This window comes from Trichoderma ghanense (assembly GCF_004382785.1).
Source record: "Trichoderma ghanense strain CCMA-1212 chromosome Unknown scaffold_6, whole genome shotgun sequence".
Lineage (NCBI taxonomy): Eukaryota > Fungi > Ascomycota > Sordariomycetes > Hypocreales > Hypocreaceae > Trichoderma > Trichoderma ghanense.
The window spans coordinates 1,479,817-1,507,476 of NW_027395669.1; the positions used below are offsets into that span (position 1 = coordinate 1,479,817).

At 56.2% G+C, this 27,660-nt stretch overlaps 10 protein-coding genes across 10 annotated transcripts; 5 read left to right on the plus strand and 5 right to left on the minus strand.

The window, feature by feature from the left end:
- Positions 1-2,985: 2,985 nt before the first annotated feature.
- Positions 2,986-3,717, plus strand: CCMA1212_006106 (Multistep phosphorelay regulator 1; the record flags this gene model as incomplete). Its single annotated transcript, XM_073703346.1, has 3 exons — positions 2,986-3,006; positions 3,074-3,228; positions 3,444-3,717. 3 exons carry the CDS (start codon positions 2,986-2,988, stop codon positions 3,715-3,717), a joined length of 450 nt encoding a protein of 149 aa, XP_073558364.1.
- Positions 3,718-5,527: 1,810 nt separating this feature from the next.
- On the plus strand, positions 5,528-6,277 carry CCMA1212_006107 (uncharacterized protein; the record flags this gene model as incomplete). The annotated part of the gene is made up of 1 exon (XM_073703347.1): positions 5,528-6,277. One exon carries the CDS (start codon positions 5,528-5,530, stop codon positions 6,275-6,277), a length of 750 nt encoding a protein of 249 aa, XP_073558363.1.
- Positions 6,278-7,232: 955 nt separating this feature from the next.
- On the plus strand, positions 7,233-9,135 carry CCMA1212_006108 (uncharacterized protein; the record flags this gene model as incomplete). Its single annotated transcript, XM_073703348.1, has 3 exons — positions 7,233-8,139; positions 8,231-8,443; positions 8,552-9,135. 3 exons carry the CDS (start codon positions 7,233-7,235, stop codon positions 9,133-9,135), a joined length of 1,704 nt encoding a protein of 567 aa, XP_073558367.1.
- Positions 9,136-11,908: 2,773 nt separating this feature from the next.
- CCMA1212_006109 (uncharacterized protein) lies at positions 11,909-12,757 on the plus strand (the record flags this gene model as incomplete). The annotated part of the gene is made up of 2 exons (XM_073703349.1): positions 11,909-12,186; positions 12,268-12,757. The coding sequence occupies 2 exons, from the start codon at positions 11,909-11,911 to the stop codon at positions 12,755-12,757; spliced, it is 768 nt and encodes a 255-aa protein (XP_073558366.1).
- Positions 12,179-12,559, minus strand: CCMA1212_006110 (uncharacterized protein; the record flags this gene model as incomplete). The annotated part of the gene is made up of 1 exon (XM_073703350.1): positions 12,179-12,559. One exon carries the CDS (start codon positions 12,557-12,559, stop codon positions 12,179-12,181), a length of 381 nt encoding a protein of 126 aa, XP_073558628.1.
- Positions 12,758-12,820: 63 nt separating the features above from the next.
- Positions 12,821-13,018, minus strand: CCMA1212_006111 (uncharacterized protein; the record flags this gene model as incomplete). Its single annotated transcript, XM_073703351.1, has 1 exon — positions 12,821-13,018. The coding sequence occupies one exon, from the start codon at positions 13,016-13,018 to the stop codon at positions 12,821-12,823; it is 198 nt and encodes a 65-aa protein (XP_073558629.1).
- Positions 13,019-14,348: 1,330 nt separating this feature from the next.
- On the minus strand, positions 14,349-16,499 carry CCMA1212_006112 (uncharacterized protein; the record flags this gene model as incomplete). Its single annotated transcript, XM_073703352.1, has 2 exons — positions 14,349-16,306; positions 16,418-16,499. The coding sequence occupies 2 exons, from the start codon at positions 16,497-16,499 to the stop codon at positions 14,349-14,351; spliced, it is 2,040 nt and encodes a 679-aa protein (XP_073558630.1).
- A 1,282-nt stretch (positions 16,500-17,781) lies between these two features.
- CCMA1212_006113 (uncharacterized protein) lies at positions 17,782-19,380 on the plus strand (the record flags this gene model as incomplete). The annotated part of the gene is made up of 1 exon (XM_073703353.1): positions 17,782-19,380. One exon carries the CDS (start codon positions 17,782-17,784, stop codon positions 19,378-19,380), a length of 1,599 nt encoding a protein of 532 aa, XP_073558631.1.
- An 823-nt stretch (positions 19,381-20,203) lies between these two features.
- Positions 20,204-22,671, minus strand: CCMA1212_006114 (uncharacterized protein; the record flags this gene model as incomplete). Its single annotated transcript, XM_073703354.1, has 2 exons — positions 20,204-21,679; positions 21,772-22,671. The coding sequence occupies 2 exons, from the start codon at positions 22,669-22,671 to the stop codon at positions 20,204-20,206; spliced, it is 2,376 nt and encodes a 791-aa protein (XP_073558632.1).
- A 1,927-nt stretch (positions 22,672-24,598) lies between these two features.
- Positions 24,599-27,375, minus strand: CCMA1212_006115 (Calcium-binding mitochondrial carrier SAL1; the record flags this gene model as incomplete). Its single annotated transcript, XM_073703355.1, has 6 exons — positions 24,599-25,151; positions 25,220-25,385; positions 25,477-26,234; positions 26,519-26,726; positions 26,865-26,945; positions 27,072-27,375. Coding segments are annotated over 6 exons (2,070 nt in total), but the record flags the coding sequence as incomplete, so codon positions are not given.
- Between the last annotated feature and the right edge of the window lie 285 nt (positions 27,376-27,660).

Below are 27,660 nucleotides of genomic sequence, written 5' to 3' on the forward strand. Positions count from 1 at the left end.
CCGTGCCTGGGTTTCACGCGGGACCCTGGCTGCAAGCACCCGACATGTATGACCGCCGACTCGAAGCTTGGCGTCGTCTCCATGTTTGATACTACTACCAAGCCACTCATACAGGTCACTCACGGCATGCGAGTACATGCGAGTGAGAATCGGGGCCTCGTTCGTGCGAGCACTGGCTTACCACACGCACAGATACGTGATGAATGAACTGCCCCCCTCCAAACGTCCCCGGAGAGGAAGACGGAGGGGGATGAGAATCATCTTCCAGACCGGGTGGGGTTTTCTGCTCTCCGCCAGCAGACGGAGGGGTTTCCCCGTTGCCTGTTTCTGAGTGGTGAGGGCGACTAGAGCAGTGACGGCGCGGTCAACGGCTGGGCTTTTGTGTGTCCAGCTACCAAGCCTGGATGCCTTGAAGAAACCCTGGTGCTGGTTGGTGGTGAGAGACGATATCGCGCCATTTTCCCCGTCCAAGCGCTGCCGCGGAATTGGGCCAGCTCCTGCACCGTTAGCAAGACTACGCACTGCTAATTCTAGGACTGGTATCGAGACGAAGCGGGACTGGCAGGAGACCATCATCTGTTGGCGCCGCGTGCCGAGATTCTCGCGATGCGATGGGCGAATCCGAATGTGATGTGATGACGGCGCCACAAACGGCCGATGAGAATTGCTCCGGAGTCCATCCCAGACAGCCAGATTTTCCGGCTTCTGCGAGAGCTCGTGTGTTGCATGCTGCCGTCAGAGAGAGACAGGACGGGCGAAATATGGGGGAAATGGAAGAAATCAGAAGGTGGATGGAGACGGCCCTGCATCCACGTTATTACACGAAATACCTCGAATCGTGACTGCCACATGGTGTTTGTCGCAGGTATTTCCTGTCTCGCCTGGCGCTGAGACTCACGCACACACCCGATCCTTGTTGCTGCTGCTGCTGCAGACCACGCACCCAAACACCTCAACCAATCTTTTAGGCCTGCAACCCCACTGCACCCACTATGCGGCCCGCTGTGACAAAGGCAGGCAGGCAAGGACACAAGACGTCAGTGGGGGGAGGGGCTCTGACGTCGTTTGGCGCATGGAGGGGAGAGGTTGAATCGGGATCCCTGGATGCTACTGGCGCAGCTCGACGCCTGGTCCTTGTCCTGCTCCCTGTCCTGGCCATGCGTGCATGCATCCGCTTAAGAGCTCGACTGGCAAAAACCGGGGTGACTTGGGCCTGGCTTCGACTTGCTCAACCGTCTTCGGGACCAGTTCCCTCCGGTAGCCGGAGAGACGCAGAGACGACTCTTAGGTAGGTTGCTTTAGCACAAGTGAGCCAAACTGCATCAACGGCAGCTCTCTAGGCCTTGCCGAAAGAGAAAAGAGAAAACAAAAAAGGGGCGCGGCCGCTCCGTCTAACCACTTGCCCTCCTCCTCCTCCTGACCTTTGATGGGGAATCGAACATTGATGAAGCGTTCAAACAGGGAAACAGACCAGAAAATTTCTCCGTTCCTTTTTGATTCCCACGCCAGCCTACCACTTGCAGCACGCACACGGGGAACGGTCTTGGCTTGGGACATGAGGGCTCATTGAGGTGGCTTCTTTATTTGTCCTTTTTTATCATCTATCGTCTAATTCTTGACTTGTTTTTGGCGAGTTGACTCGAGGTTTGTTTTATCCGCCCGCCCAGTTTACCCACGATGGTTTCGGGCTTACTCCCCATTGCCACCACCCAGCGTTCGTCCAGTCGAGGACAAATGCAATGAGAAACAGGGCGTGCAAAGGGAGCTGCTTATCCAAAGTGCAATGGATATTTTCACATGGCTGTCCAGGAGGGAGGACTTGACCTCCATCGTAAGACATGTACTTATATCGGGCTGATCTACACATGTAATCGAGCCTCTACCAGCAGGTTCCAAGGGCAACCTGACAGCAGAGGCAAGGCCATCCGCAGCGGGCTCCTGCCATCCATGGACACAACCACTGCATGCCCGCTCAGCAACGGCTGCGAAGCGCTACATTGTACCCGCCAGCTACCGCCTGGGTGGCCTAGACCCTCTACTGCCTGTAGAACCTGACGGATCGTCTGGCAACGCTGCTGGGCCGAGTTACGAGTACCCCGGAGTGCCCCGTAGCGTGCCAGTAATTGCCAGCCCGGGGCACCTGCAGTGATCCAGGGCAATCCTCCAGTGGCCACCGGGCCTTACAGCGACTGAGCTCTTCCATCCCCTGCCCCTCAGTGGCTCGATGCTCTTCTGCGCCTCAACTTAACTCTGTTCTCGCCATCCCTCAGCATCTCCGAGTCCTTCGCATGTCGGCCTCGTTTTCCTTCCAGCTGCTTCTCTACTTTCCATTCATATCCCCTACAGTAGGTACTCGCACCACTCACTGCCCGGCTGTCTCCATCTTCAGCAACAGCCAGGCAATAGTCCAGTAAGCCCGCGTCCCCCAACCTTCCATGCCTGAACCCCAAAAGTCCCCGCCAGACCTCGGAATCGCGGCCATTTCTGCCACCAGACATGTACTGTACATGCTGTACCGAGACCCCCTCCTCACTGCTCCCCTCTCGCCTCGCAGCTCATGCGCAGTCCCCCCCCTGGTCCCGTCCAGCCAAAAAGCCTCCATCTTTTCCATCTTTTTTTCTCCTTTTGCTCTGTTCCATCTTTTCCTGTTTGGCTCCCTATTCTTCTTCTCCCTCGCTCTCCTCTGCTGACCAGCTTCCTCTTGCTATACGCCAGGTAGCCCTACCGGCGATTTACTCGTGCTATCCGAGCCGCCTTCGCCCGTAGATCCTCATTTTGTGACTCGCTTTCCCTCTTTGCTGCCTTTGTGGGTCGCGTTTCCTCGACTTTTAGCACCTTCGACTCATTAAATCCGTTCACCTCGGACGCTCTTCTGGCCCCCCACTTCAGACCAAACCTCAACAACCCCTCCATCGTGGCCGTCTTCTTCGCTGAGCGGCAGCAGCTGAGGCGCGCAGATTTCGCTCTCTCGATACATCTTTAGCAATGACGCTTCCCGACGACAAGGTGCGTGTTCGCTGCGCTCGCGGATTCCGAGTCGGACGCGGTCACTAACGCTCGTGGCTTCCTCTAGGAGCTCGAGTCCATACTCGGCGATGGCGTCGACCTGAATACCTTCAAGCAGATCCTCGAGATGGACGAGCCCGGCGACAACGAGTTCAGCACATCCATCGTCTTTGGCTTCTTTGAGCAAGCCGAAGAGACGTTCGAGTCCATGAACACGGCCCTGTAGGTTGCTCTACGTCGCCCCTTGCTACACTGCCTTCCAACAAGTTCTTGGTGCCTTCACTTCAAAACCCTCTCCCCGCATCTCCCCCAAGCGTCCTCGGCATGCAGATCGATGAGCCTTCCCAGCGATCTGCACCAAGACCAAATGTCTCGGCATCTCCCCCCGCTATCGTATCATGCACCTGCTGACAATTGCGCTTCTTTGTTTCATGTAGGAACGAAAAGGACCTCGATAAGCTGTCAGAGCTCGGCCACTTCCTCAAAGGCTCCTCCGCAACACTGGGGCTGATCAAGGTGCGCGATGGCTGCGAAAAAATCCAGAGATACGGCAAACAGGAAAACCTCGATGGCTCACCCGAGCCGGATACCAACGTGTGCCTGGAGCGCGTCAAGGAGGCGCTCACGGCCGTCAAGTCCGATTACGAGGAAGTCGAGGTTGGACTCAAGAAATTCTACGACAAGGATGACGAGGAAGAAGAGGGTGCTTAAGCCGTCACACCCCGAGTAGGACGATGATCATGCTTTTCAAGGCCACGCGCCCTGCTTCTGCCATCATCGCTGGAGCTCAAAGATGCAAAGCTGTACGGCATGAGCCCATCATGCTCCTGGCTGCTGTCTATTCTCGCGCGAGGAGTGCGACGATGCGCATCAGCACGTCTGAGGGCTCCGCATTCCAAATCCTCGCTCTCTGCTCTCGCTCTCTCTGACACACACACTCTCTCTCTCTGACTCACACTCTGTTTTTCATCGCTTTTATGTATTTTTCATGCCGTCTGCTCGCGATTGCTTTTCACTCATGCCACCGCTTGGACGTGGTGGCAGTAGCAAGAAACGCAGCCCATGCACATTGGGTTTCGTCGCATGTGGGTTGGCGCCTAAGACTTTGGCAGGATATAGGGAACGCGCAAGGCTGTATTTTTACATTGACATGCGCAGTCATGGGTTTATGGCACCTAAGCAATGTGGAATTTCTGTTTGTTTCTGGGCGCTCGAAAAAGTTGGTTTGCACGATGAGAAGGTGGCCTGCCTGATACAAGGAGGAGAGAGAGGTATGGGTAAGGTGCAGTTAGAAGAGAGATACCAACACGCTCGACAGCGACCTCCATGACGTGATAGCTTGCCGTCGAAGAAAGCACTTTTTTTTCGCCAGATCCTCCCCGTTTGCCTCCCCCTTTTGCGTAGGAGAGTCGGTACCTAGGGCAAGCCACCCGCAAGGACGGCCATGCGTCTCTTCTCATTTATCGACAGCTCAGAAATTACGTCGTCTGTGGCACCATCCCAATGCAGCCTGGCGCGATCTGGTGGAGATCTGTGGCTAATATCGACGGCAGGCCTGATCAACGTCCAATGCACGTGGCTGCCTCTTTCTCTTCAAGCTCTTTCCTCTACCTTAACTCGTACAAAGTACTACCAGGTTTCAGATATCATCGCCTCAATTTCTTTCTCTGGTCATCTATCACAGTCCTGATATTACGCCTCTCCCCTGTCTCTGCAAGGCACGCCACTCTCTCAAGGTACGTGACATGATCAAGAACAAGAATCGCAGACCAGGATATCACTGCACACTGGGCGACCACACCTTCTTCTCCCTTCGCTGCGGTTCAAGATGCCTCTCCATTGCCTATTGCCCATTGCGCCACCTTGATCCTCCATGCTGTCCCATCGACGCATGCTCAAGGCCACACTGTACTCCATTACCCAAAGATTCACATCTCAGCTTTTCCAGTTCGTCAGACAACAACGCCGCCTGCAGCCCCGTGCGTCTTGGCCCAGTGGCTGGGCGTCGTGGCGTTGATTCTGGCCTCAAGGCCTGGGCTTACTGCAGTTTGAATGTGCTGTACAAGGCACATTGTCCCACCGTGTCTGCTCTCAGTGGGCAACCGCGTGGTTTGAGATGCCTGTTGCCTCGTGTTACACACGGCGGACGGCTATTTGCTAGCGCCTATTATTCATTGGTCTGGCTGCCGACGTACTCGAGGCAGTCGATTATGATGTCGGGATGACGCTGCCCAAGGCTGATCGGACCTCATGGCCATAAGATGGATCCTGTCAAGCATTGGCCTGATCTGGCGTGGCATTGTCTCACTTGTTTCTTCGTGGTTCAGCTCCTCTTCAACCTGACGTTTTCTTACCGACTGACGCTTTCACATCCTCGCATTGTCTCATCGGCCCATATCACCTAGGTACAAAGGATTATCATATATGACAGCTGCTCACAAGTGGTTCTCGCAGATACTGCCTTCTACAGCGGCCCGCTACGACCCGCACCTCTCTCACATCAGACCGGCTGCCTGCAAGCATGCCTCCGAAGCTTACTCCAACACACTTCCTCTGCATACCCCTCGCTGGGGTGCAGCTGGCCACGGCTCTTGCAGCGTTCCGGGCCGATGTAACCAGCGCCATGAGCTTCGGTCTGCCGGAGGATGCAGTCCGGCCTTTGGGGACACTGCACTTGACACTGGGCGTCATGGCTTTGAAAGGGGACGGTGTAGAGCAAGCAGCGAATATACTCAGGGAACTGAGGCTGAGAGATATACTCGCCGAGACGCGGTTGGCCAAGGATGCTAATACATCTCCCGCTGTATGGGCATTATCAGGCGGCAGCACTGTCAGAAGCGAGTCGCCGAGAGCTGACGGCCTGACTCTGACAATACGAGGGCTCCATTCAATACAACCGCCAGCAAAAGCAGCCGTCTTATACGCCGCCCCCTCGGATCCGGAGGGCATTTTGTATGATTTCTGCAAGCGGCTGCAGAGGCCGTTCCAAGAATCTGGGTTGATGATTGATGAGAACCGCCCCTTGCTACTTCACGCTACCATCATCAACACCATATATGTCAAGAACAATAGCGGCAGCGGAGGGAGAGGAAAGAGACGGGAGAGGCTGACGATTGATGCCCGCAGTCTCCTGAGTAGGTACGACGACTATCTGTGGGCCGAGAAGATGCCCGTCACTCGTGTGGCGCTGTGCAGGATGGGAGCCAAACCCATACCAGGGACAGACGATGCGGCGTACGAAGTCGAGGCGGAGGTTGAGTTTGAGCCTTGATGAACCAGCATCAGCATTGACGGCACATATCAGTGCAAGCCTGGCATTTCGATTCATTGCCGGCTGGTGAGATATACTTTGCAAGCAGTTGATTTCGTCAACTTTGAAGTCACATTCATTCGAAGGATTCGGTCACACCTTTTCCCCTTTCTCTTTTGTTCCTTTGAGCCGCTTCCTGTATCTACGAGTCCAGGCGTGATGGTAGGGCTTCGTCAGTCATACAGCGCTGCTGAATGCACGATGCACGAATACTCGGCTTTCCATGTTAGGCCTATATAACCAGTTGGGTTCTTTGAACGGTGTGAGAAAGGCACATCATCAATTCACGACTTCAGCCTGCACAATGTTCTGGTGATAGCAATTTCGCGATTGATGGAATCACACATCACGAATCGAATCAACTTGGAGAATTCCAGTGGGTTCTGAACTGCATCGTCTGTCAGAGTCGAAGCACAGCAATATCCGGAGCTTAGCAAGCTCCCCCGCGCCGTCTCCGGAATCGCTTCCCGGAATCACCCCCCGGCCTGTTATTTCCAGCCCCTCTTACTGGACCACGCTTGTACCGTGGGCGGCACGGAGAACTGATTCGTACAGCAGAGCCAGTCCGGCAGATTTGCGGCACTGCTTGTCCCAGCTGCAGTTAGTTGCACCCTCGCATCTCACGGGCGGCCAGGCAGCCATCCAAGAACAACCCAGCACGTCCTGCCCTGGACTTTCGCTTTGGTTTGGAGAGTGGGCAGAGCAGGGCGAAGGACCGGGCCATCCATTTCTCGTCGCTTGGCGAGGCCAGGAGGCAGACAAAAGCTGCCAGAGTGGCCTGCTGGACGCATCAGCCACCATGCCGAACCAGCGTCGTCTGGCCCTCTATTACTTTGGCATCACTTCAGCGACTTGAACGAAACGATTCCACGCGACTCCGGTGCCGCGCATTCTATCCGATCTCGACTACGACAAGATGAATCCATCAGAGAAGCGCCGCAGTGGCGGTCGCAGCAACAGCACGGGGCCCGCCTGGCGAACAGGACAGACCACGCATACGAGTCGTCATGGCAGCAATGCAGCTAGCGGTGCAGGAAGAGGAAGAGGAGGGGGAGAGACAAACACAGCAAGCAGCGGTGCAGGAGGTAGCAACTCGGACAACTTGCCCGTGATGCCGCCTCGCGCAGCCATGGCCAGTACGAGCTCGACTGGAGCAGACGATTCTCACAATGCGGGCGGAACGCTCTTGGAGCGAAAACGAAAAGAAAAAGGTCGAGACAAAGACGGCGTGGCCGGCAGCAACAGCAGCTCCGGCACGGCCAGGGGTTCTAGTCCTCACGGCAGCAACACCGGCGCGATCAATGCCAATAACACTGGCGGTAGCCCTGTTTCGAAGCAGCATCGCCGCCAGCAGCTCTCCGAGGCCGCCGCGACAGCCCACCTCCTCCGCGAAAAGGACGAACGGATAGCCTACCTCGAGAACGAAATGGCCATCATGGAGCGCGAGTTCCACCAGGAGCTTGACAAGCTGAGCCAGGCGGAGAGCGAGACGGCGACGTTCTGGCAGGGCAAGCACAGCGCGCTGAACCAGCAGTACCTACGGACGGACACGGAGCTGCGGCTGCTGCGGGCCGAGGTGGACGTGCGCGAGGCGGAGCGCGAGGAACTGCGGCAGGCCGTCGAGGTGCTCCGGCGGGAGCTGCAGGAAAGGGACGACGAGATCCGGCGGCTGAGGGGCCAGGTCAGGGGGCTCAAGGACTTTGTGAGCACGAGCACGCGGACCGACGACCAGACGAGCGACGAGGTGTTTGGCGACGGCATGACCAAGCTGGGCAACGGGCTGCAGAACTGGGTCATAACCAATTTCCGAAAGGCAAAGCTGGGTGAGTTGTAACTCTTAGAGACAAGACAGACGAAAGGTTGGGGGGAGAAAAAAGAAATGGCATGTGGTTCGTTGAGACTGACAAGCAGCAGACCTGTCCAAGACCAGCGACGACACGCTTGCCGAGCTCAGCCAGCTCGTGCCCATGTACGAGGAGCTCATCCACACGTCCAAAATCCACCTCCTCCAGTCCATTGTGTCGAGCATTCTCGTCGACATGGTCTTCAACGCCTACTACGTCGGCCTATCGGAGCAGGAGACGCAGCACATTCAACAAATGGAGCGGCTCCTCTCCTCTCTCTGCTGTGCGTCCATCAACCCCCTCCTCCCCCTTGCAACCTCCCTCTCGCCTAATCACAACAGGAGAGAAAAGTAAAGTCTGCTTGTCAACCCAGGACTAATTCGAAAATCAGCCTCAACCGACGTCGTGAACCAATGGCGCTCCTCCACCCTTGCCCTCCTCCGCCGCGAGGCGCATCACCTCCACGACAACACAGACACCTTTGCCGAGGCCGTCATGGCCCGCATCATGCACCTCCTCGACAGCATCATTACCGCTTCTCCATCAACAACAACATCAACATTACCTTCATCGACAACATCACCATCGTCATTATCGTCAGCCACCACCTCAACCGCAAACTCAGCCTCCCAAACAACAACAACAACAACAACAACAACAACAACAACCGCCCGCGACTCGGCCCTCCGCGTGCTCGTCAAAAACTCGATCGAGCTCGCCCGCCTGCTCGTCGTGCAAAAGGCCCGGCTGCGGGTCCACATGCCCCCCATCCTGCCGCACCAGCAGGTCCTATTCGAGCCCGACACCATGGAGGACGTGGGCGGGGAGGAGGACGACGAGGACAACCTGGCTAGCCGCGAGATCAGCTGCGTCGTGTTCCCCGGCGTCATCAAGCATGGAGACGAAAACGGGGGCCACATGCAGTACCGCAACGTCATTGTCAAGGCGAGGGTGCTGTGTTGTCCGGAAGAGTAGAGAGCTCTAGAGAGAAGAAGAAGATGATGATGATGATGGTTCCCGCACCAAAAGAAGAATAGGAAAAACAATAATAAGCAGCTGGCCCTGTTGGTCCCCGACAAGTTACCATCGGCGAAATAGGGCGCCTAGAGAGGAAAGAAACACACCATGATAGACGGTAGAAGAAATTAAGATGCCGGTGTTTTTCTGCGTTTTCTGCACCATTACGTCGTTTACAGCCAAAAGGCCTCACCTCTCTCCGCGTCGCCGTGTCGCCTACGGATTAGCTACTATACCCAGGACTAGGCGGCAGCCGGGAGACGGGCCGCCACGCCGGTTGACGCCGTCCCGCCACCACCATCTTATGTCCTCCCTCCACCAGCCGCAGCTCATCAACCTCACGCCATCCGAGTAGTAATGCTCTAAACCTCCAACCGCCAGTAATAACAGGCACGTCCTTCTCTCTCGGACTGGCGCCGTCTTCCCTTGATGCCCAATATTTCCCCGTATCAGAGTCCAAGGATGCATCCGAAGAAGTATGGCTCGGTCGAAAAGGCAAAGCGGAAAGAAAGTGGGAGACGAAGCGGAAAAAAAGGGGGTGGGATCTCCCTCCCAACCATAAAGGAGACTCAAGTCGCCTAGTCACGGAAGCCTTGAGCAATGCGAGCAATTGAACCCGCACAAAATATTCCGCGACGTCACCTTAAACCGGGCCGGTAGCACAACCTTTTCTCGTTTGTGCCTCGCCGGATCCTCTGACCCATGTCCCTTCCCTTGTTCCTTTGTTATCCATTAATTTTTTTTCGCCACCCCCAAACGCCCAAACTCCCATCAATCTATATCTCGTAGTCACGGGAGACACGATTGCAGCATTCATGTCAGCCGACACCTGCAAAGGCGTCATACAGCAGGCAATTGCACCGAGGTCCATAAGACTAGGTTGATTGATAAGAAAATGTGCCGGAATGCTCGTATGGGAATGACGATGCGTCTCAGCTCTCTGTGCCTCAACGGTATAGCACTAGCAGCCACAGAGGGCAACATGGCTGCTAACCCGAACTTCTTCTCGTTGGGTCGTGTGGATGGAGGTGCGCAGGGTGCCAAGTAGAAGGAATTCACTGCAACTATACCACGTGTGAGGCCCCCCCCAGCTGCTTCTACCGCGGCAGTCATCTTGTGATTGCCAAATGCGTGTCACCGGAAAGGCACCAGGTCCATTCTTCAAGTAAGGCCAACAAACTCGAGCATCCTGATGGCTAGCCTCAAAGGAGACCGATCAGCAACTTCAGGCTTCGACACAGGAGCGCCTGTCCTCCGTGGGACCCCGAAGATGCTCCGTGGCCTTCGGAGACAGACCACGGCCCATGTTGCTGTTTTGCGTACTCGCTGCCGTCCTTCTCATCCCACCATATCTATCTCGCAGCTCCGGCTGTTGGCTAGGCGGGGTCTGGCAGCAGCACAGCGGGGTTCTCCACCCCCAGGGTCAAAGAGCCGCAAACGTTCGAGCTGAGCTCTCCCCGCTGTTTTTTTCTTTCCCGTCCCTCTGTTCTGACGGTAGAGCTGTGGGCACGGTCGAGCAACTGGGAGATGCCGTTACTCAGGGTTGACACCTTCACGTCGCGTCACCATGCCAGCGTCGCGACAACCGTGAGAAGGGGTCAAATGCAAGCCCGCAGCCACTGTGTGCTCCCAGTCCCGTCCGTTGATTTGCCTGTCAGAACAATGCGGCCTGTTGGCTTGAGTGCCAAGGGGCCAGTGTACTGCAGTGTACCGGCCACAAGATACTTCGTACACAGCTGTTGATAGAGAGTCGCAATTGCTTAGCAACCATCAAACCCATATCGGTGAAAAGCCACCACATTATTCGTCGACTGCCCATGACGCGGCCCTCGTTAAACGCCGCGGCTCGGCCTTTGTCTATCTGAAGACGGCGAAAGGGAAGGGAACAAGAATTAGGGGGATCTTGGCCCGGACATGTCATATTGCCATGTAAGCTTGACGGCTTGTCACGGTTCCCAGAGGGCCATCGCTGCCCTTCGTTTTCCTGAGGGCAGCATGTAAGTAACGTTGACGCTGATTGCTGAGAGCCACCATGTTGACCAGTCTGGTCGGCGAGCATTCCGTGGGGGGTGCGTATGCCAGCCGAATCCAGATGACCGTAATACATGTTCGTATACCGTCACTATCGTATGAATGGCGGATACCGCCTTGTGTGCATCCATTTTGACCTCGTCGAATTATATCTTTTCAAAGCTCTGCGTTCGTGCCCGACAAGCGTCCTGTTACATTTTAGTACCATCTTGTCACCTACATACCTGGTGGAGGTGGAGTCCAGTCATATTGCGCATCTGCTCTCTCAAGTCCAACTGAGAGCCCAGACCCAACCTGGGTCTTTTTCCGTCTTTTCCTATTTATACCCTCAGAGGAGACTCACGCAGTAAGGTGAGAGGCAAAAGGGGCCAACGTTTTCCTAGCCATTTTGACTTCCTTCAACTCTTGTGCCTTCTCCGCGAGTGGGCAGGACTACTGCCGTCTCTGTGCCAGAAACGCATTCGCATCGACCCCTTGTTGGCTTCAACTGCATAAGCGTCAACTTCCCGTGGTCATTCTCTATCGGGGTGTTACCGACAAAGGTTCAGTTATCGCATCCACAGTCCAGGTGGTCGAGTGCGAAAGCTTGCTGCCATCGAAATCCCATCGAAACCTCCGTTCAACCTCCAAAGTATATCCTCCTAGGCGGTCCAAAAGGCTCAGGCTGAACGATTTCGGAGAACGACCAGGGACTCTGCGGATGGCGGCTCCACGGCAGGAGCCCTTGACGGAGGACATATATGGATTCTTGCAAGGGCACCAAGAGAAAAAGGTCCGGTCCACGGCGACAGGAAGCTCCGAGTACGCTCACTTGGATCTCCTTCCAAAAGCGCCCCGGCACGCCTTCACATTGTCTGAGGTTTCCCGCAGCCACCCCTCAGAGACGCACGTTTCGTCCGTCGCCAGTGGTGAAACTCGGCGCTCCTCCATCTTCGACACGCCCGGATATTCATCGTCCACGTCGTCGGTACTACCAGGGTATGCCCTCGTTGCGCTTTGACATTGTTGCTTTGCTGGGCCACCGTAGCTGACGAACTTGCTCTCTGTATGATCGCGTAGTCGACAACGGCGGCTCCCCTGCGAATTCTATTGGTATGGCGATTGCGAGCAGACTTTCGACCTCGACGACATCGACGGCTGGGTACACCATGTAGCGGTCCGCCATCTCGATATGGCGTTGCCAGCGAAGTGTAAATGCTGGTTCTGCGATGACTGGGTGTTCCTTGCCGAACCAGACACCTTCCAACAACGCCAGCTCTGCTATACGGCACGGATGCATCACATTGCAGGCCATTATCGTCATGGTGCGAGGACCATTGACGTTCGCCCAGACTTTGACTTTCTCGACCATCTCTGGGAAAACGACTTGATCAGCAGAAGAGACTTCCAATACATGAAAGACTATCATGAAGCGCCTCAGCCAAAGAATGGCATCAACCCTATGCCCACGGCACCAAGTGCACGCTCACCAGTGGCAGTGGAAGTGGCAGTAGAGGTGAGGCCACGCCACCGAGGCCGCCGTGAGTCTCATCGGAGCTACTACTCATGAGTTCACGGGGCAAGGCCCTGGTGTCTCGTCGGAGAGTCGCGGTCGGACGAGCTGAAATGGCAGTCATCTTGTTTGACATGGCATGTCTGCCACTTCGGTTTGTCGTCGGAAGCTTGTGTCAAGTAGCGCGGCGCTGGACGGCATTGTTCCTGCAGACCCGGAGACTTGTTTCGTGATAGCGATACGATCAGCAGGCCGATCGTCGTCACCCTTTTGTGTTTCTTTGATGGGCCGGCCATCGCTGCATGGTGGAGGTAGCATTGTTTTGTTTTGCCGATTCACCCTACTCCATTGATATTGTTTCTCTCTTCTGCTCGTTGTCTGGTTTCAGTTGCTTTCTTTTCGCGTTCGTGTGTGTGGATACGGCAGACGGATCCTGGTGGGATTGAACATTGTCTTGTTTCTTGTTATTGGACGTCGGCTTCGAGATATACCTATGGTTTTCATTATGCTGCGCTTTTGTACGGTATTGGCTTTTGATCGAGAAGAAGCAGGCGTCTTGTCTTCGATGCGGCACTATCACAGATATTGATTGTACACGTTCAGCCGAGGTTCAGAGTGTTGAAGCTTCAGGATACAAGGCTCGAGACCCAGAATCACGATGAACGAAAGATGAATTTCTGATGAGTGAGGCGAGGATGAAGAAGAGAAAAAGAGATTCTTGCCACTGGGGTTGTCGCCTTCCACGCGTCGTCCTCGTGTCCCGTCTTTCGGAAGGCGGCAGCCAGTGAAAAGCGGGCGACACCTTCCAGTATGTTTCGTACGGACGTCAACAAGGAAGTCATGGGCGAGCATCGTACCTGACTCGTCTCCTTTATCGCAAGATTCCTATTCGAGTAATCTTCCTCGATCTCCAATAGGTGCAAACTGAAGACGACGCGGTACATGTTCATGACTGCGTGAGTACAGCCCGAGTGCCTTGACGGACAACGTGAAAAGCTTCTCTCTCTTGTTTCGTTCTCGGTAGCGGAGAAATTATGAATCATGGCGCTGCATAAAGCTTTACATCTCAGGTTTATTTCCCCAATTCAGGTAGCAACTGTGGTCGCCTAGAGCTGAGCCCAACTACGATAGCGGCTGTTCCAAGAACTCTGGTCAAATCATATCATTGTCGGGCTGGCTCATGTCGTACCGAGCCTCCCGATGGCAGAAGCATAAGTCGTACGGTTCGTCAGCGAGCGGATAACATGATGTGAAGTATGCTTCGTTGTCCTGTGAGTGAGCATGAGTCTTGAAAGCAGTAGGGGTGGACGTGTCTTGAGGGAGGCTGTGCTGCATATCCCCATAAAGTGGCAAAGAAGAGCCTATCAAAAGGAGGCCACTGATGACTAGAGTCAAGCTGGCTCAACCCTTGATAGCTGGCATTTGTCGACTCTGTAGTCACGGGGACTCAATCAGTATCTGAGTATGTAATGACAATACGACATGATGCGTAAGGATATTATTCACTGTGTCTATTTCCATAAGGTAGTGTGAGCTCCTCAACAAAGTGCCCCTGATCGATTGGCTCCTTGATGCATCCGTGTTTCACCTTGAAAGGCGATGGGGGCCGCCTCAAATGTCACTGCCGATGCGGCAGGACTCCAATCTGTCATTGGTATGCCGAGGCTTTCCATGTGCCGGAAGCTTGTCTAGTTTGGCTCTTCCGCGGTCGCTTGGCCTGCATGATGCCCTGCTTCCTGACTCGGGGGCTGGCATGGCCCAAAAGCGACATTTTGCTTTCCTTCTTCCTGCCCGATGCGAGCAACGTAGCGTCTATGTTCTTATATCTCGCCTCATACTTCACCCATCTGTCCAGGCCGGGAACGTGGATTCCCAGCGTCGGCAGAGCCAGCAGCGTCAGAATAGGCTCCGCGCCCTGATCTTGGACCGGCTCTTCAACGCTGTAAAGGCCCGGCAACGAATATCGCACTTTTCCGGGAGCATAGTGCTTGAGGATCCTCTCCAAGTTGGCGCGCTCTCTCGGGGGCAGGGCCATGCGGAACGGCTTCGCAGAAGATGGGAGAAAGGGGAGCACCTGGAACTTTGCTGCAACACAAGCGCTGACCCGTATCCAGAAGCGTCCATCCCAGAGTTTGGCCGTCTTCCACCCGCGCCAGTGACGGTGACGACTGGGCTGGTCGCCATCGCCGTCCAGCTTGAAGATGCCTCCTCGATAATTGAGATACCCCGGCAATTTTCGCTCAGGCAACGGCTGCCTCGAAGAATACGGTGCCCTGGATAAAAGCCACGAGGCCGAACTCATCTTGGGCACGGGCTCGAAGAGTACACCTGCGATCGAGAACGCCTTTGGCTGGGCTGCTGGTACCGTGTCGGACTCCCCTGACAACTCTGGAAACAACCGATCAACGGCATTTTCCAGATTAGTCAGAGGCGGCAGATGAAGCTCAGGGGTTACAAAGGCAATGAGCTTTCGAAGTGCTACGGCAGCTAAAAGCCGACGAGAGCGGCTGCGTGCTTCCTCCCGAGCCTGGGAGAAGGGGCGTCTCATTTGTTGGGGCGATGCGCGCCATAGTGTTGATACATCAATGAGCAGAGTGCCTGCGTTTGGGTCAAAATCCTTGATGACGCTTTCGCGCACGAGCAATCGATGGGCTTCGGCCTCTTCCAGCCGAACCCTCCGTTTGGACCGCTGAGCCAGTGCCAGGATGGACGGCTTCTGCAGCGCCTTGGGCAGCGTGTGCGTCCGAGTGAGCTGCCGGATAGCGTTGCGGGTGGTGAGCGTAGGGTCGGTGTTGGTGCTGTCCTCGAACCATCGGACGCCGTTGGCCTCGCACGTCGCAATGAGCCTGGCCTTGTCAAACTCCAGAAGTGGCCGGTAGATTGCGACGCCACCGTCTTCGCTCTGTAGAGGGGTCAGATAGGGTATACTAGGATCAAAATCCCGGGATAGATGGCCAGGAAAGCTCATGGAACTCTGATTTGAGCTGAGGTACGACGTGATCTGATCCCACGGCTCTGCTTCCTTGTCGTCCCTCAGGATGTGGCGCAACCGCTTCATCTCTCGCGACGGTGGCTTGAAGCTGAGGAAAGGGTGCTTTTGCATCTGGTCGTCGAGAAGACCGCTCTTGTAGACGCTGTGCAGTTCATAGCACTCTGGAATGGCATTGGCCTCCCGTATGCCCTGGAGTCCTCGGTATCCGTGGCCGGCGAGCAGCCTCATCAGGACCGTTTCGTACTGGTCGTCCTGGTGGTGGGCAAAGAAGAGGCTCTGGGACTGCAGATATCTGCAAGTCGACCCCAGGGCCTGGTAGCGCATGGTGCGCGCAACGCTCTCGACATTGGGCAGGGTGGTTGGTTCAGTGCCATGGCACTTGAACTCCCTCCAGTTGAGGGCCTTGACGATGGCCTTGAAGCCAAGCTTCTTCAGCTCCTGGGCGACGCGGGATGCTTCTTGCGTGCTCTCTTCTCGCAGCTTGTGGTCGACTACAACGCCAAAGGCGCTCTCAGTAGGGTAGTCGGCTATCTTGATGCCCCTGTACATTCCGAGAAGGCGAGAAAAGAGATATGCCATGGCCATGGAATCCACGCCGCCGCTGATGGCCAGGGCTGTGCAGAGACGCCGAGGTTAGCCGTTGCATGTCCAGGATCTCGTTCACGGCTCAGACTTGCCTATTCGCTGTGGCCGGGCGTAGTACGCCGTGGGGAAGCGCGGCCGACACACTGCCAGGACGGCATCGCGAAACTCTTGGACGGAGATGGGCTTGGAGGCATGATGAAAGGCCAGCGCCTGCGCGCTCATTCCACCCGGGGGCTGCGGCGGCAGCTAATGTGACGCCACGGTAGCACGGGGACGAGGCACGATCAGGGGGGGTCCATGTAAGATTGAGCGGGTTTGATCGAGCGATTGCTCTAATTCTGGTATGGGTGGGAAGAAGACGGAAGCTGTCAAGTGAAGCGTAAAGATGAAGCTTCGATATGATCTTTTTTTGGAGTAGCTCAAAATTCCAGGCTGCATTGGCGCAACAGGGGCCGGAGCTCCTTATCAGCGGGTGCCACAAAGAGCCGCTGTTGTGCCGGCGAGTGGCGCTGGAGCTCCCTGGACAGTCGAGGCAGCGAACCTCCATTCAGGGCACATGCACCGAAGCCGCGATGCGTCAGGCGTGGCCGTCACAAGCAGTCAAGTCGCTGCGTCCAATCGGCTCGTGGGTGTGGCGGCGCCGTCAGGCACATGTTTCTTGTGGGAAGCGGGCGGCAGAGAGGGAAGAGAACATGGCGACAAGGGAGAGGATATGCAGGCATTACCAGTATCTGCTCTACTGGAGACAACTGGCGAGCTGCCTCCCAGACGCCAGAAAGATCCAGTCCCTCGACATCCATCACCGCCTCCCAACGATACGATACGACGGTTCGAGCTTCATCTTGACCCTCACATGCCAGCCAGTTGGACAGCAGTCAACCAACCCCCCTGTTCCAGTGCGTCTGGGGCCGCTGCAGCCCGTCGCCACCCGAATCACAGGCCACCGGTTTTAGCGGTTGAGGCCTGCATGGGCGAGGCTAACTGCAGCCGTTTGAGGTTCGTTTTGTCCAATCTCCCCAGACGGCGAGCAGTTGGTTGGCCGTGGCCCACCGAGTCTGCCTTCAGCTGCGTCAACTTGTTTCTTCTGCCATTTCTCCTTCTTTTTTTGCCTTCTTTTCCCTCTCGCCCTGACTGCCGCTCTCTTTTGTTCGTTCAAGCATCACGTCTCGCGCAGGAATCGCAGAGTCCGTCAGTCACTCCCTCTCTCTTCCATCGGATCGTGTGGCTTCCCCCACTCCTCCCACCCACCACCACCAACCTCTCTGCAACAATACAAGGCCCTGGCTGGCTGGCTCGCCTTTTTCCTTGCTCATGCAGCTGCGCCAGTGGCCGCCAATCCAAGCTGACGCGCAAGACTGGAGTTGAACCGAAGACGAGGAAAAAAAACAAAACAGAACCAAAACAAACCGCAACCGAAACCGCCATCAACTCACCAACACCCCTCCGCCGTCGGCGTCCGCATCCCTCTTCCTCAACCTCAACCTCAACCCTCACCCTCATCCCCATGGTCTCTCAACCAGAACCCCCTCCGTCTCTCGCAATCCGCGGCACCTCGTCCCTCGTCTCCCGCCCGTCTGCCCGCAGCAAGCGCTACAACCGCTCCCACGTCGGCGGCACCAGCTCCTATCTGCCGCAGAATGAATTCCCCGTCTTCTCCCACAGCGGCGACGTCGAGATCCTGATCCGCGCCGGGCCCGTCGAGAACCGCTACCTGCTGCATCGGCACACGCTGACCCGATGCAGCGGCTTCTTCGAGGCCAGCACCTCGTCCGAGTGGTCGCGCGCCCAGCCGATGCTGCCCAGCGGCCACGAGCTGTCGAGGATCGGCGAGGACGGCCCAGCATTGTCTGCCGCCGACGGAGACGCTGAGCAGGGCGGCGGCGGCACGACGGCGCCCACGCGGAAATGGCGATACGAGCTGGACTCGGGCGCGGGCAACAACGACATCCCCATGCTGGTGCAGCGGGAGGAGCCTCGCCCTGAGGCGCGCTCGCTCGGGTCGTCGCTCTTCGGGCCCGGCCCCAAGACGTCGACGTCGTCGTCGCGCTCCTCGCACTCGCAGTCTCACCACCACAAGAGTAGCAGCTACTCGCACCCGTCCAAGCGCGACTACTCGCGCTCCGTCATGAGCCTCGGCGCCCAGCCCCAGACCCTGTCGCAGGCCGACGAGGACCTGCTGCGCGACTACGACAACATGTTCCGCATCTTCTACAACTACCCGCCCGTGCTGGACAACATCAACGTGGCCGACGCCTACGTGCAGTGCAAGAGCCTGCTGACGCTGGCCGACCAGTACGACGCCCTGCCCGTCGTTGGCCCGCGCGTCGACCACCACCTGCTGCAGTTCCAGTCGCGCCTGTGGAAGCAGATCGCAAAGTACCCCATCTCGTACCTGCGCCTGGGCTACCTGGCCCGCAGCAAGGTAATCTTCCAGGAGGCCCTGATCCACGTCGTCGGCCAGTGGCCCGCCGGCGAGCGCAGCCTGCGCGCCACCATGCCCGACATCGTGCTCGACATCATCGAGGACAAGGTCGACGAGCTCGAGGAGACGGTCAGCCGCGTCGAGGGCCGCCTGTTCCGCCTCAACCTGACCACGTCCCGCGGCGACCGCGTCAGCCCCAACAACGGCTACCTGGACTGGCTGGCCACCAGCCTCTTCCGCCAGTGGCTCGCCGACAACACCACGCCCCAGCCGCCGCCCGGGGAGTTCCACCACCACCGCCGCCCCGGCTCCCGAGACGCCCGGCCCGCGGATCCACAGCCGCCGCCTGGTCCGCCTCCGCCTCCCCCGGCCCCGCCCCTGGGCTCCGTCGGCCGCGCCTACCGCACCCTCGGCTCCGGCAACCCGGACACGTTCCTCGGCCACGACGAGTGTAAGAAGTTCCTCAAGCTGACGCCCGAGTTCTACAGCCGCGAGAACCTGCGGCGCTTCGAGAAGCGCATGGACGAGCTCAAGGCCATGGCCCGCTCCGTCGTCCGGCCCCTCATGAACAGCGGCCTCGAGCTCGACCTGAGCGGCTCCAGCCGCGCCGCCGACAGCATCGGGTACCTGACGTGCACCGAGGTCGGCAACAGAGACCTGCCCTGGACGGTGGACGAATGACTTACGATGAATGAACGAGAACGAACCGAAAGCAGAAAAGAAGAACATGGAATGGCCAGTTGCTTTATATACAGCAGAGACAAAGTACATCACGTCACAGGGCATATATACTACTTGTGTTTGATACCAAATGTTTGTCCCACGGGACAGATCTTCGCATACGGCACATTTGGCATACCACACGCACAAAAGGAGTCGGAGAAGAGCAAAAAGGCGCGAATGAGAATGATGAGGTAATGTTACGTTTGACACGACGACACATGTTCTGACGGGATAAACGATTGCACTGGAAATGAATGGGTTGGTTGCACTTGTTTTGTTTTCTCGTTTAATTGTCTTGTTTTATTCGTTTTAATAAGTTTTACCGATACCCTTTACTTGTTCGTTCAGTCAGCAAAAAGATGAGCAAACATGTCATTTTACCTCTTGGGGTTTGTTTGTTCTTAGTACCTTACTAGGTAGTAGTACCTTTATACTACTTCTGCTGGCAGCATACACGAGAGCATTTAGTTTGTATATACCCATACAAGAACACTACCTTACCTAGGTACCTAGGTAGGGCAATGCAGTATCCATATACCAAACATAGCCAAGCAAATGTCTTCATAACAGAGAGTGTATCTTAGAAAACTATCGCAAAACTTGCGCCCATACTCATATTCTCATCCATCATAATCCAATATTCATATGCTCACGCTCTTTGATATCAAGCTCCACCTAATTCTCTCGCCATTACGCATCCCTTCACTCAGTTGTTAGATTCGTTCATCTGTCGTCATCTCTTCCTCATACCATCACTTTCATATCTGTCATCAGTCATGGTTCAAGCATTCCCAAAGACAAGCTCCTCACGACCAGACATGGAGTCGACAGTGAGGCTCGACTTGCCATCACCCTTGGTCCCGTCGATCCGCTTGACGATGCCCTTGCCCCGCCTATAATCAAGGTCGTCTCCTCGAACGTCCTGTGAGCCAGACAAGGTAGTCATGGCAAACTTGCCCTCCCACGAAGACGGATAGTTGAGCCTAAAGTCGCCACTGACGGATGCGTGGTGGGACTTGAGGTTGACTATCCCGTGCCTCTCGTCTTCGCCAGTGACAGCCATGCCTGGCTTCAAGTCCATGTACGGCGGCGGGGGGAGTCTCCTTGGCTGCTCATCGGGGTGGATGATGATCCATGGCTCGTCGTGATTCTCGTCATCTCCGTCGCGGACGGGCGGCGCCAACGGGTCATAGTGGCCAATGCTGGCGGCCGAGTTCTTCCACAATGGCTCGGCGACCGTCAAGGTAGTCCGGCCACTCTTGGTGTCGGTCGACAGGAAGGGTTCCGAGGAGCCAGAGCCAAACACTGGTAGCAGCGTCAATCTTTGGTCTCCAGATACTGTCTCGAATTTGGCCGTCGACGTAAAAGCCAGTTCGGCCTGGATCTTGCCAGAGGCAGAGGAAATGCCAACGACATAATCGCGCGGCGGAAACTTGTCGTCGCGTTTGCTATCTTGGCCATAGCCCACAGGCTCCGTCACCTTGATGTCTCCTGATATAGACTCAACATTGAGAACGGCTTGTTCAGGCTTCTTGTCTGATGACGGCTTCGGAGTGAGGTCGGCCTTGATGTCACCGGAAACGGTATGGATCTTGAGAAGGTCGTAAAGGGGAAACCAGCCCACGACATCGCCGCTGACCGTCTCGACTATGATGCTTCGCGAGGCCAGAGTGTACGGCGCCACATCTCCCGACAAACGGCCGGTGTTGACGTCGCCCACAACGGTTTTGATCTGGGCGTCAGTGGCAGAGCTGAGGATGAGACCATCCCTGACGGTGACGTCGAGATGGAGTGAATCGACTAGGACCGAGTCGAGTTGGGCTTCACGGGGGATGAACACCGTGATTCGAATCTGGACGCATGGCTGCCAGTTTGGCTCACTCCATTCGACCCGGCGAGGGATGATGACTTTGAACCGTTGGTCTCGCTTATCAAACTCGACGCCGACGTGCAAATTCTCGTCATTCGTCATGATCTCGAGCTGAATGTTGCCGGTGGAAGAGGTGTCGACTGGTTGTAAGATGATGTCGCCGTACACATGTGGCTGGAGCCCGCGGCGGTTCCCACTGTCTCGCTCGAGTGTCTCAATGATGCTGAGCTTCTTGTTGCTGCCAAAGCTGATGACTTCGTTGATCTTGGAAGACCTGTGGGGCTCGCCCAAGCAGTCTCTGCTGTTCCTGGGGGGCCACGACATGTTGGGAGGAGGTTTGTTAGACGGAGGAGCCTTTACGGGTGACTTGTCGATGATGCCAGGCTTCTAGATGATGTTGTTAGACCATCACATATATCACTTGTTTCGCAGTGCCCTTTGCGTATATCATTGTGACGAGTAAATAGGGGTTGACTCACCCTGCCGCTATGTACGCCAATGGTGCTCCCAAAGAGGGCGACTATGATGGAGATGATCAGGAGGACACCAAGGGCTGTCCGAATCCTTTTCCTGGTGATCGAAGGGGTGGTCCTATTCTGAATCCTTTGCCACAGAGGTTCTCGAGATCCGTGTACGGCCCCACCCATAGACTCGGGCTGTCGTGGAAGCAACGTCTGGTTTTCCTCAGGCACGCCCATGGTATCAGAATATGTACCGGCCTGTGGAGGTGCAAACGTCTGATAGCCGGAGGACAGCGGCGGGGAGGAAGCGGAAGGGGAGTAGGCAGGCGGTGCGTCAGACGGCGGTGGCCGAGGGATGGTATACTGATTGACCGCCGTGCCTGCAGCACTTGTAGGTTGAAAGGACGATATCTCCTCGTCAATGCTCCGTCTGTGGTAGTGGCCAGAAGAAGAGGGAGATGAGGAAGACGCCGACGCTGATGCTGAGTGATGAGGAGAGTATGTGGCAATGTGAGGGCGAGACTGGGAGGAGGAGTGTGAGGGATGGTACAAGCCAGCTTGCCCCTGAGCAAACGGCACGGTCTGGCGATGAGGCTGGCCATCACCAAGAGGCGACGACTGGCCATCAGACGGACTATTTATGAGCCTCTCCTCCTCAGCCTCTCTCGCCTTTGCGGCGGCACGATCCTCCTGCAGCGTCGGGTCTTCCACCATGACATTGGGCACAAAGGGCACGCTGGCTGATTGGCGCTGCTGGCGCACGGGAGGGGATGGCGATGACGTTGCGGCCTCTTCTAGCCCGGACGAGGACGCGTGGAAGTAGCCGTCAGTGGGCGACAGCGCATCGCTGTGCTCCTGCTCGTCCTCCCAGGGGTTGTCGTCCCCGGAGTAGAGGTTGTCCGAGTACGGGGCCGGCATTGCTCCAGGCCCAGCGGGGAGATGCGGCCGGACGCGACAGGATGGAGAGGGCGGGCCAAAGCGCAAAGAGGGCTGACGAACGCCTGTCTGTAGTCTGTCTGTGTGGCTCTCGGGTGAGGCGATGGGGATGCAGAGTGGGTTGCACCACGGATAGACGAGCCTGGAGGGACGAGGCGGAAGACAGATAGACGCGCGTTAGCTGATGAGGCCAATGACTCGTCTTGTCCGCTGCCAGACGTCTTTACAGTAGAAAACCAGAGGAGAGAAGGATTGAGGGCAGAAATGGAGAGGCCGAAAGAGAGAGAGAGAAGAAGCGAAAGGTGGTGTTGAGTTGATGAAGAGCCGGATAAGCTACAAACTGGTACAAGCATGATGGCACCAGTTCACAGTCGTTCCTGTGTACGCGGAGCTACCAGCGCTCTACCAGCCGCTGCCGTGTCTGATCTGCTTGTCATTCAAGTCCATGCGAGGTACTGCCCATGTCCTGGGCTTCCTTCCTTCCAGGCTCGTCTCCTCTCCGCCTCTCCACACCTCCACCTTCCAGTTGCTCCTTCCGATCCGCTCACCCACGATGCGATCAAAGCGAGCCGCTGACAAAAGACAATCCAGCCTCGCTTTTTACATCTAGAGCACTACAGCATATCAGCGCAAGTGACAACTGATTGCTCATCTGGATCACTCAATTGAAGAGCCATCCTTCTCATTATCAGCCTCAGAAGCCTTGCGCACGGAGACAGAAGGAGAAAGAGAGGAAGCAAAAAGGTGACTCAAAAGGCGCGACATGCCATGTCAAACCCAGCCCATCCACTAAGATAGTGCCTTTGCAAAAGTCCCCTTGAATCCCGTCCGCCACAAAACCACAAAACAACCACCTGCCACCACTCAAGCTATCTTACTAGGTGCCCTAACTAACACCGAATCAAGAAGCAGAAAAGCCAAAAAGAAATAGAGCCATTAGCAGTAATCAAGCCCTCAGCTCGCTACGGCCCGAAGAGGGGCACCCTCTGTACGTGCTACTGTACCCCAACCTTCTCTCTCCAACATCTCTCGACTCTTACAGTATCCTTGGTTCACAGGGGGGTGGCTGGCGTAAGCGAGCACGTAACCCGGAGACGAAGCGTTCGTCATTTGCCATCAGCACCGACATGATCTGATAACGACGCTGACCAACCGGCCAGCAGCTGATCTACTCCATCCTCGTCACAATCAGGGAAAGGCTTGTCCATCCTCATCCCTTGCCGTGGCTAATCTCAAGTCCAGGCAAACAAAAGCAGAAAAGGCTCGGCCAAGACGTCCGGCTCCAGCAACTTCCCCGGCCCTTGCCACCGGTCACGGAGCCCATCTCTCCACTTTTCCGGGTACCGACCCCGAGCCAGGGCCTCACATATTGGCAAGATGCTTGCTCTCGTCACTTTCTCTTTGGCTTAGTATGTCTTTCGTTCATATGCTTTCGTTGTTGAATCTTACAGGTTCTATACATGGTAGCTAGATTGCAGACACTTGCTCGTGTCGTGTAGTCTCCTCGTCATGATCCGCGGGTGGAAGCCTAAGTTCCAACCAGCTCCCTCCTCTAGATACCCTTCGTTTATATATCCTTCCCCGCCCAAGGCGTTATATGACGTGCAAGAATGGACTACCGTAATCCATCACATCCAAGCCTTTGAATCGAGCGCGTGACCGTCGGTCAATGCCGCCGTACGAACCCGCCTGGAACAAAATACTAATCTAACCTCCCTCCCGTGCTAATACGCGCGTTACAGGGGCCGTGCAATTGCGAATGAAGCTCGCTATCAACCAACCAACCAACCAACCGTTATGTCCGACAAATGAGATGGCAATGCTAATGCAATAAACGATGCGCGCGTGGTATCATCATATCCTTTCTATGCTCCGCTGAGTCGATGCGTGATTGAGTGAAGCAGATCAATCAGTTCAATGCGAGAAGGCGTTTTGCGTTTTCGTACACCACCCACGTTATGCTCAACGCAGGGGCGACTTTGAGGAGGTTCGGCGTCAGGCCCTTGTAGAGGCCTCGGACTCCCTCGCGCTGGATCGTCTTCTGGGTGACGTCCCAGATGCCCGTGTAGGTCTGGGGATGCATCACAGTGCCCTGCGTTTGCAGGCGTGTTCGAACCACGTTCAGCGGGTAGACGACCGACGCTCCGAAGGCTCCAGATGTTGCGCCGATGATGCCCGTCGCAATGTTGCCGGGCTGAGCGTCGTCTTCATGGCAGCCCGCGTATTTCGCGTACCGTATCCGATAGGTTTTCTTGAGAAACTCAAACATGCCCATGTCGATGGCGCTGTATGGAAACATGCCGATCAATCCCATGGTGACACCCCGGTAGCAGGCTCGCAGACCGCCATCTGCATACATTTTCACGGCTGTCTGTCGAACAAGGGCACTACCCTTCAGACCATCCTTAACAGTCTCACATTGAAGGCGGAACTTGAGGGTATCAAGAGGGTAGACGCAGAACCTGCAACGCCACATATGATTAGCAACCCGCGGCAACACCTCAAGTCTTGATCGGCATTAGTCACTTACTGGGCAATCATTCCGGCCAAACCACCAGCGATGAATTTTGAGTACGAGTTGATGTTTTTCGGATCTCCATGGCCCTCAAAGTTTGCCAGCGCGCGCTTAGCCGCTTCGTACGATCCGAATTTGATGGCCGTCTCTGGCATAATCTTGACAACATTCAATCCATTGCCTTTCCACAGGCGTTAGCTCGAGATTCTTCTACTGAGACTCCTGGATGGACTGAGGGAAGGATGATTTTTGTTGAAGAGGTAAAAACTCACCGGCGAAGAAGCTGCGCAGACCGCCCGATCGGTACAGGTCCTTCACGGCCTCACTAAAGGGCCGCGACGCATTCCTAAGCGCATCAATGACACGGCCTTGCTTCAGCGCTCCCACGGCCGTCTCAGCACCGCTGGTGGTGTTGACGAGCAGATAGACCTTCAAACGGTCGAGCGGAGCTGTGGCCGTCCGCGACACTCCACCGGCGATGGCACCCGCAAGGAAGTAACCTGGATGGGGAGCAAAGTCTGTCAGTTTGTACTTCTTCAGCGCCGGTGTAGCTCCGGTAGAGGACTCTTCACGGTGCTCGACTGAGGTGCCATCGCCGTCGGAGTGTACAACAGCATCCGCCGCTGCCCTTGCCCTTGCCCCTGTCCCTGACGGGCCCTGCTCGACTTTTGAAATCCCGTGAGAAGACGCATGCGCCGTCGCGTCGACAAAGCTTCCTCTTGCATGTTTGACCGGCACTTCGAGGTCCGGTTCAGCCGTCCCAGCAACTTGCGCGGGAGATGGCGGCGGAGATGATGGAAGCTCTTGAGGTGGCTTCGGATAAGACGAAGGAAAGGCGACTCGAAGAAGAGAGCCGAAGAGAATTTGAAGAAAAGAGCTAGAGGAGCCGGCCCTACCTAAGCCTTCCAGTGTTTCTCCACTCACGAGAGAGTCTCCCTCTGGCGTGACGTTGACCACCGAGTAGTAGAAAGACAGCACCGCGTGGAGACGGGACGCATCCTGGTTGCCGGGCATGAAAAGGAGGAAGTTACTTGGTTCTCCGAGTCAGCTGTCAAGTGTCTTCTGCAGCCCCTCTGTGAGGGTTTTCTCCGCGAGATGTGCATCCCAAGGGCGAAACCAGGCACATGCTGGCGGTTTTCAGGGGAACCGGTCTTGTGGTGCGGAGCGTGCTCGCTCGCCCGACTCGAGACCGAAGCACATGACCTCTAACGAGTGCGCGCCTGACAGCGATCCAGCCCAGATCGAGATGGATCAAGGCCCCAACGATGACATATGTAGGGGACAAAGAGACATTATTTCCTCTGCTTCACTTACCGCCATTCATCAAAAGTGACGTATCCGTCATTGTTCTGGTCCATATCGCTGAAGAAGTCGTGCAGCCTGCGGTTTGAGACAGTCAACCCCGCAGCCTTGAATGCCGTCTGGAGCTCCGCCTGGTCGAGCTTCCCGTTGCCGTCTCGATCGATGGACTTGAATAGGTCGAAAAGCTGGGCTTCAGCCTTCTGTACAAAGACTCGAAACTCTGCGAAAGGAAGCAAAATCCTGTTAGCAGCCGTACCAAGTAGCTCGGGAAGCGCAAGGCTGGTCTGCTCAGCAGCACAGGCACAGGGCCCAACACCTCAGACCATGCGCCAGGACAGCTGAGCTGCGCGCAACGTACCTTCATATTGAATCTTGCCATCGCGGTTCGTGTCGACCTCGGTCATAATCTTCTTGAGCATGGCATCCGCATTCTTCAGAGCTGCTCGCACGACGCAAGAGAGAAAAAACCGTCAACATCTCGATACCAGAAAAAATGCGGGGCGGGATGCGCAAAGTTGCGAAAAAGAAAACAAAGGAGAAAACAAAGGACAAGGAAAATCCTCACGGTGGTCAATCTTGCGAAAGCCCTTCTGCAGGCCCTTGAGGTCCAGCTCGCCGTTGGCATTGGGGCCCAGCTGCGCCCAGAGGCTCTCGACGCGATCAGGGTTCTTCTGACGCTGGTCCAGCTCGCGAGGCCCTCCCGCTTTCTGCACCTCGGTAGCCGGGCTTGACGGAGTCATTGTCATGGCTGCGGCATGGCATGTCTCAAAGGGCGACGTCGAGGCGGCAGTTGGGATGCCGGGAGAGGGGGCGGTTGGGCGGTTGTGCGGGCGCGGCGTCGTGATCAAGGTGATAGAAGTCGTTTGCGTGCTATCTCAGCCTCATCGTCGAGACCTTTGCAGGGTTGCGGTCTGGCAGGGCGATGCCAATTGAGCTCGAGAAAAGATTGCGGGCCTTTGCCAGCTGCTGACGTCGAGAAGCTTTTCGGTGCAGCAGGATTGGACAGGCGGATCTTGGGGGAGAGGGTTCCAGGTTCAATGCCTACGCTATGATTTGGGGGGGCCGGCGGCCACTACGTAATGCCCTTCCAGGCGCTGCTAGGGGATCACAGCGCTGAGCAATAGGGGGTCCCGATAAGGCTCTCAGCCGAGATC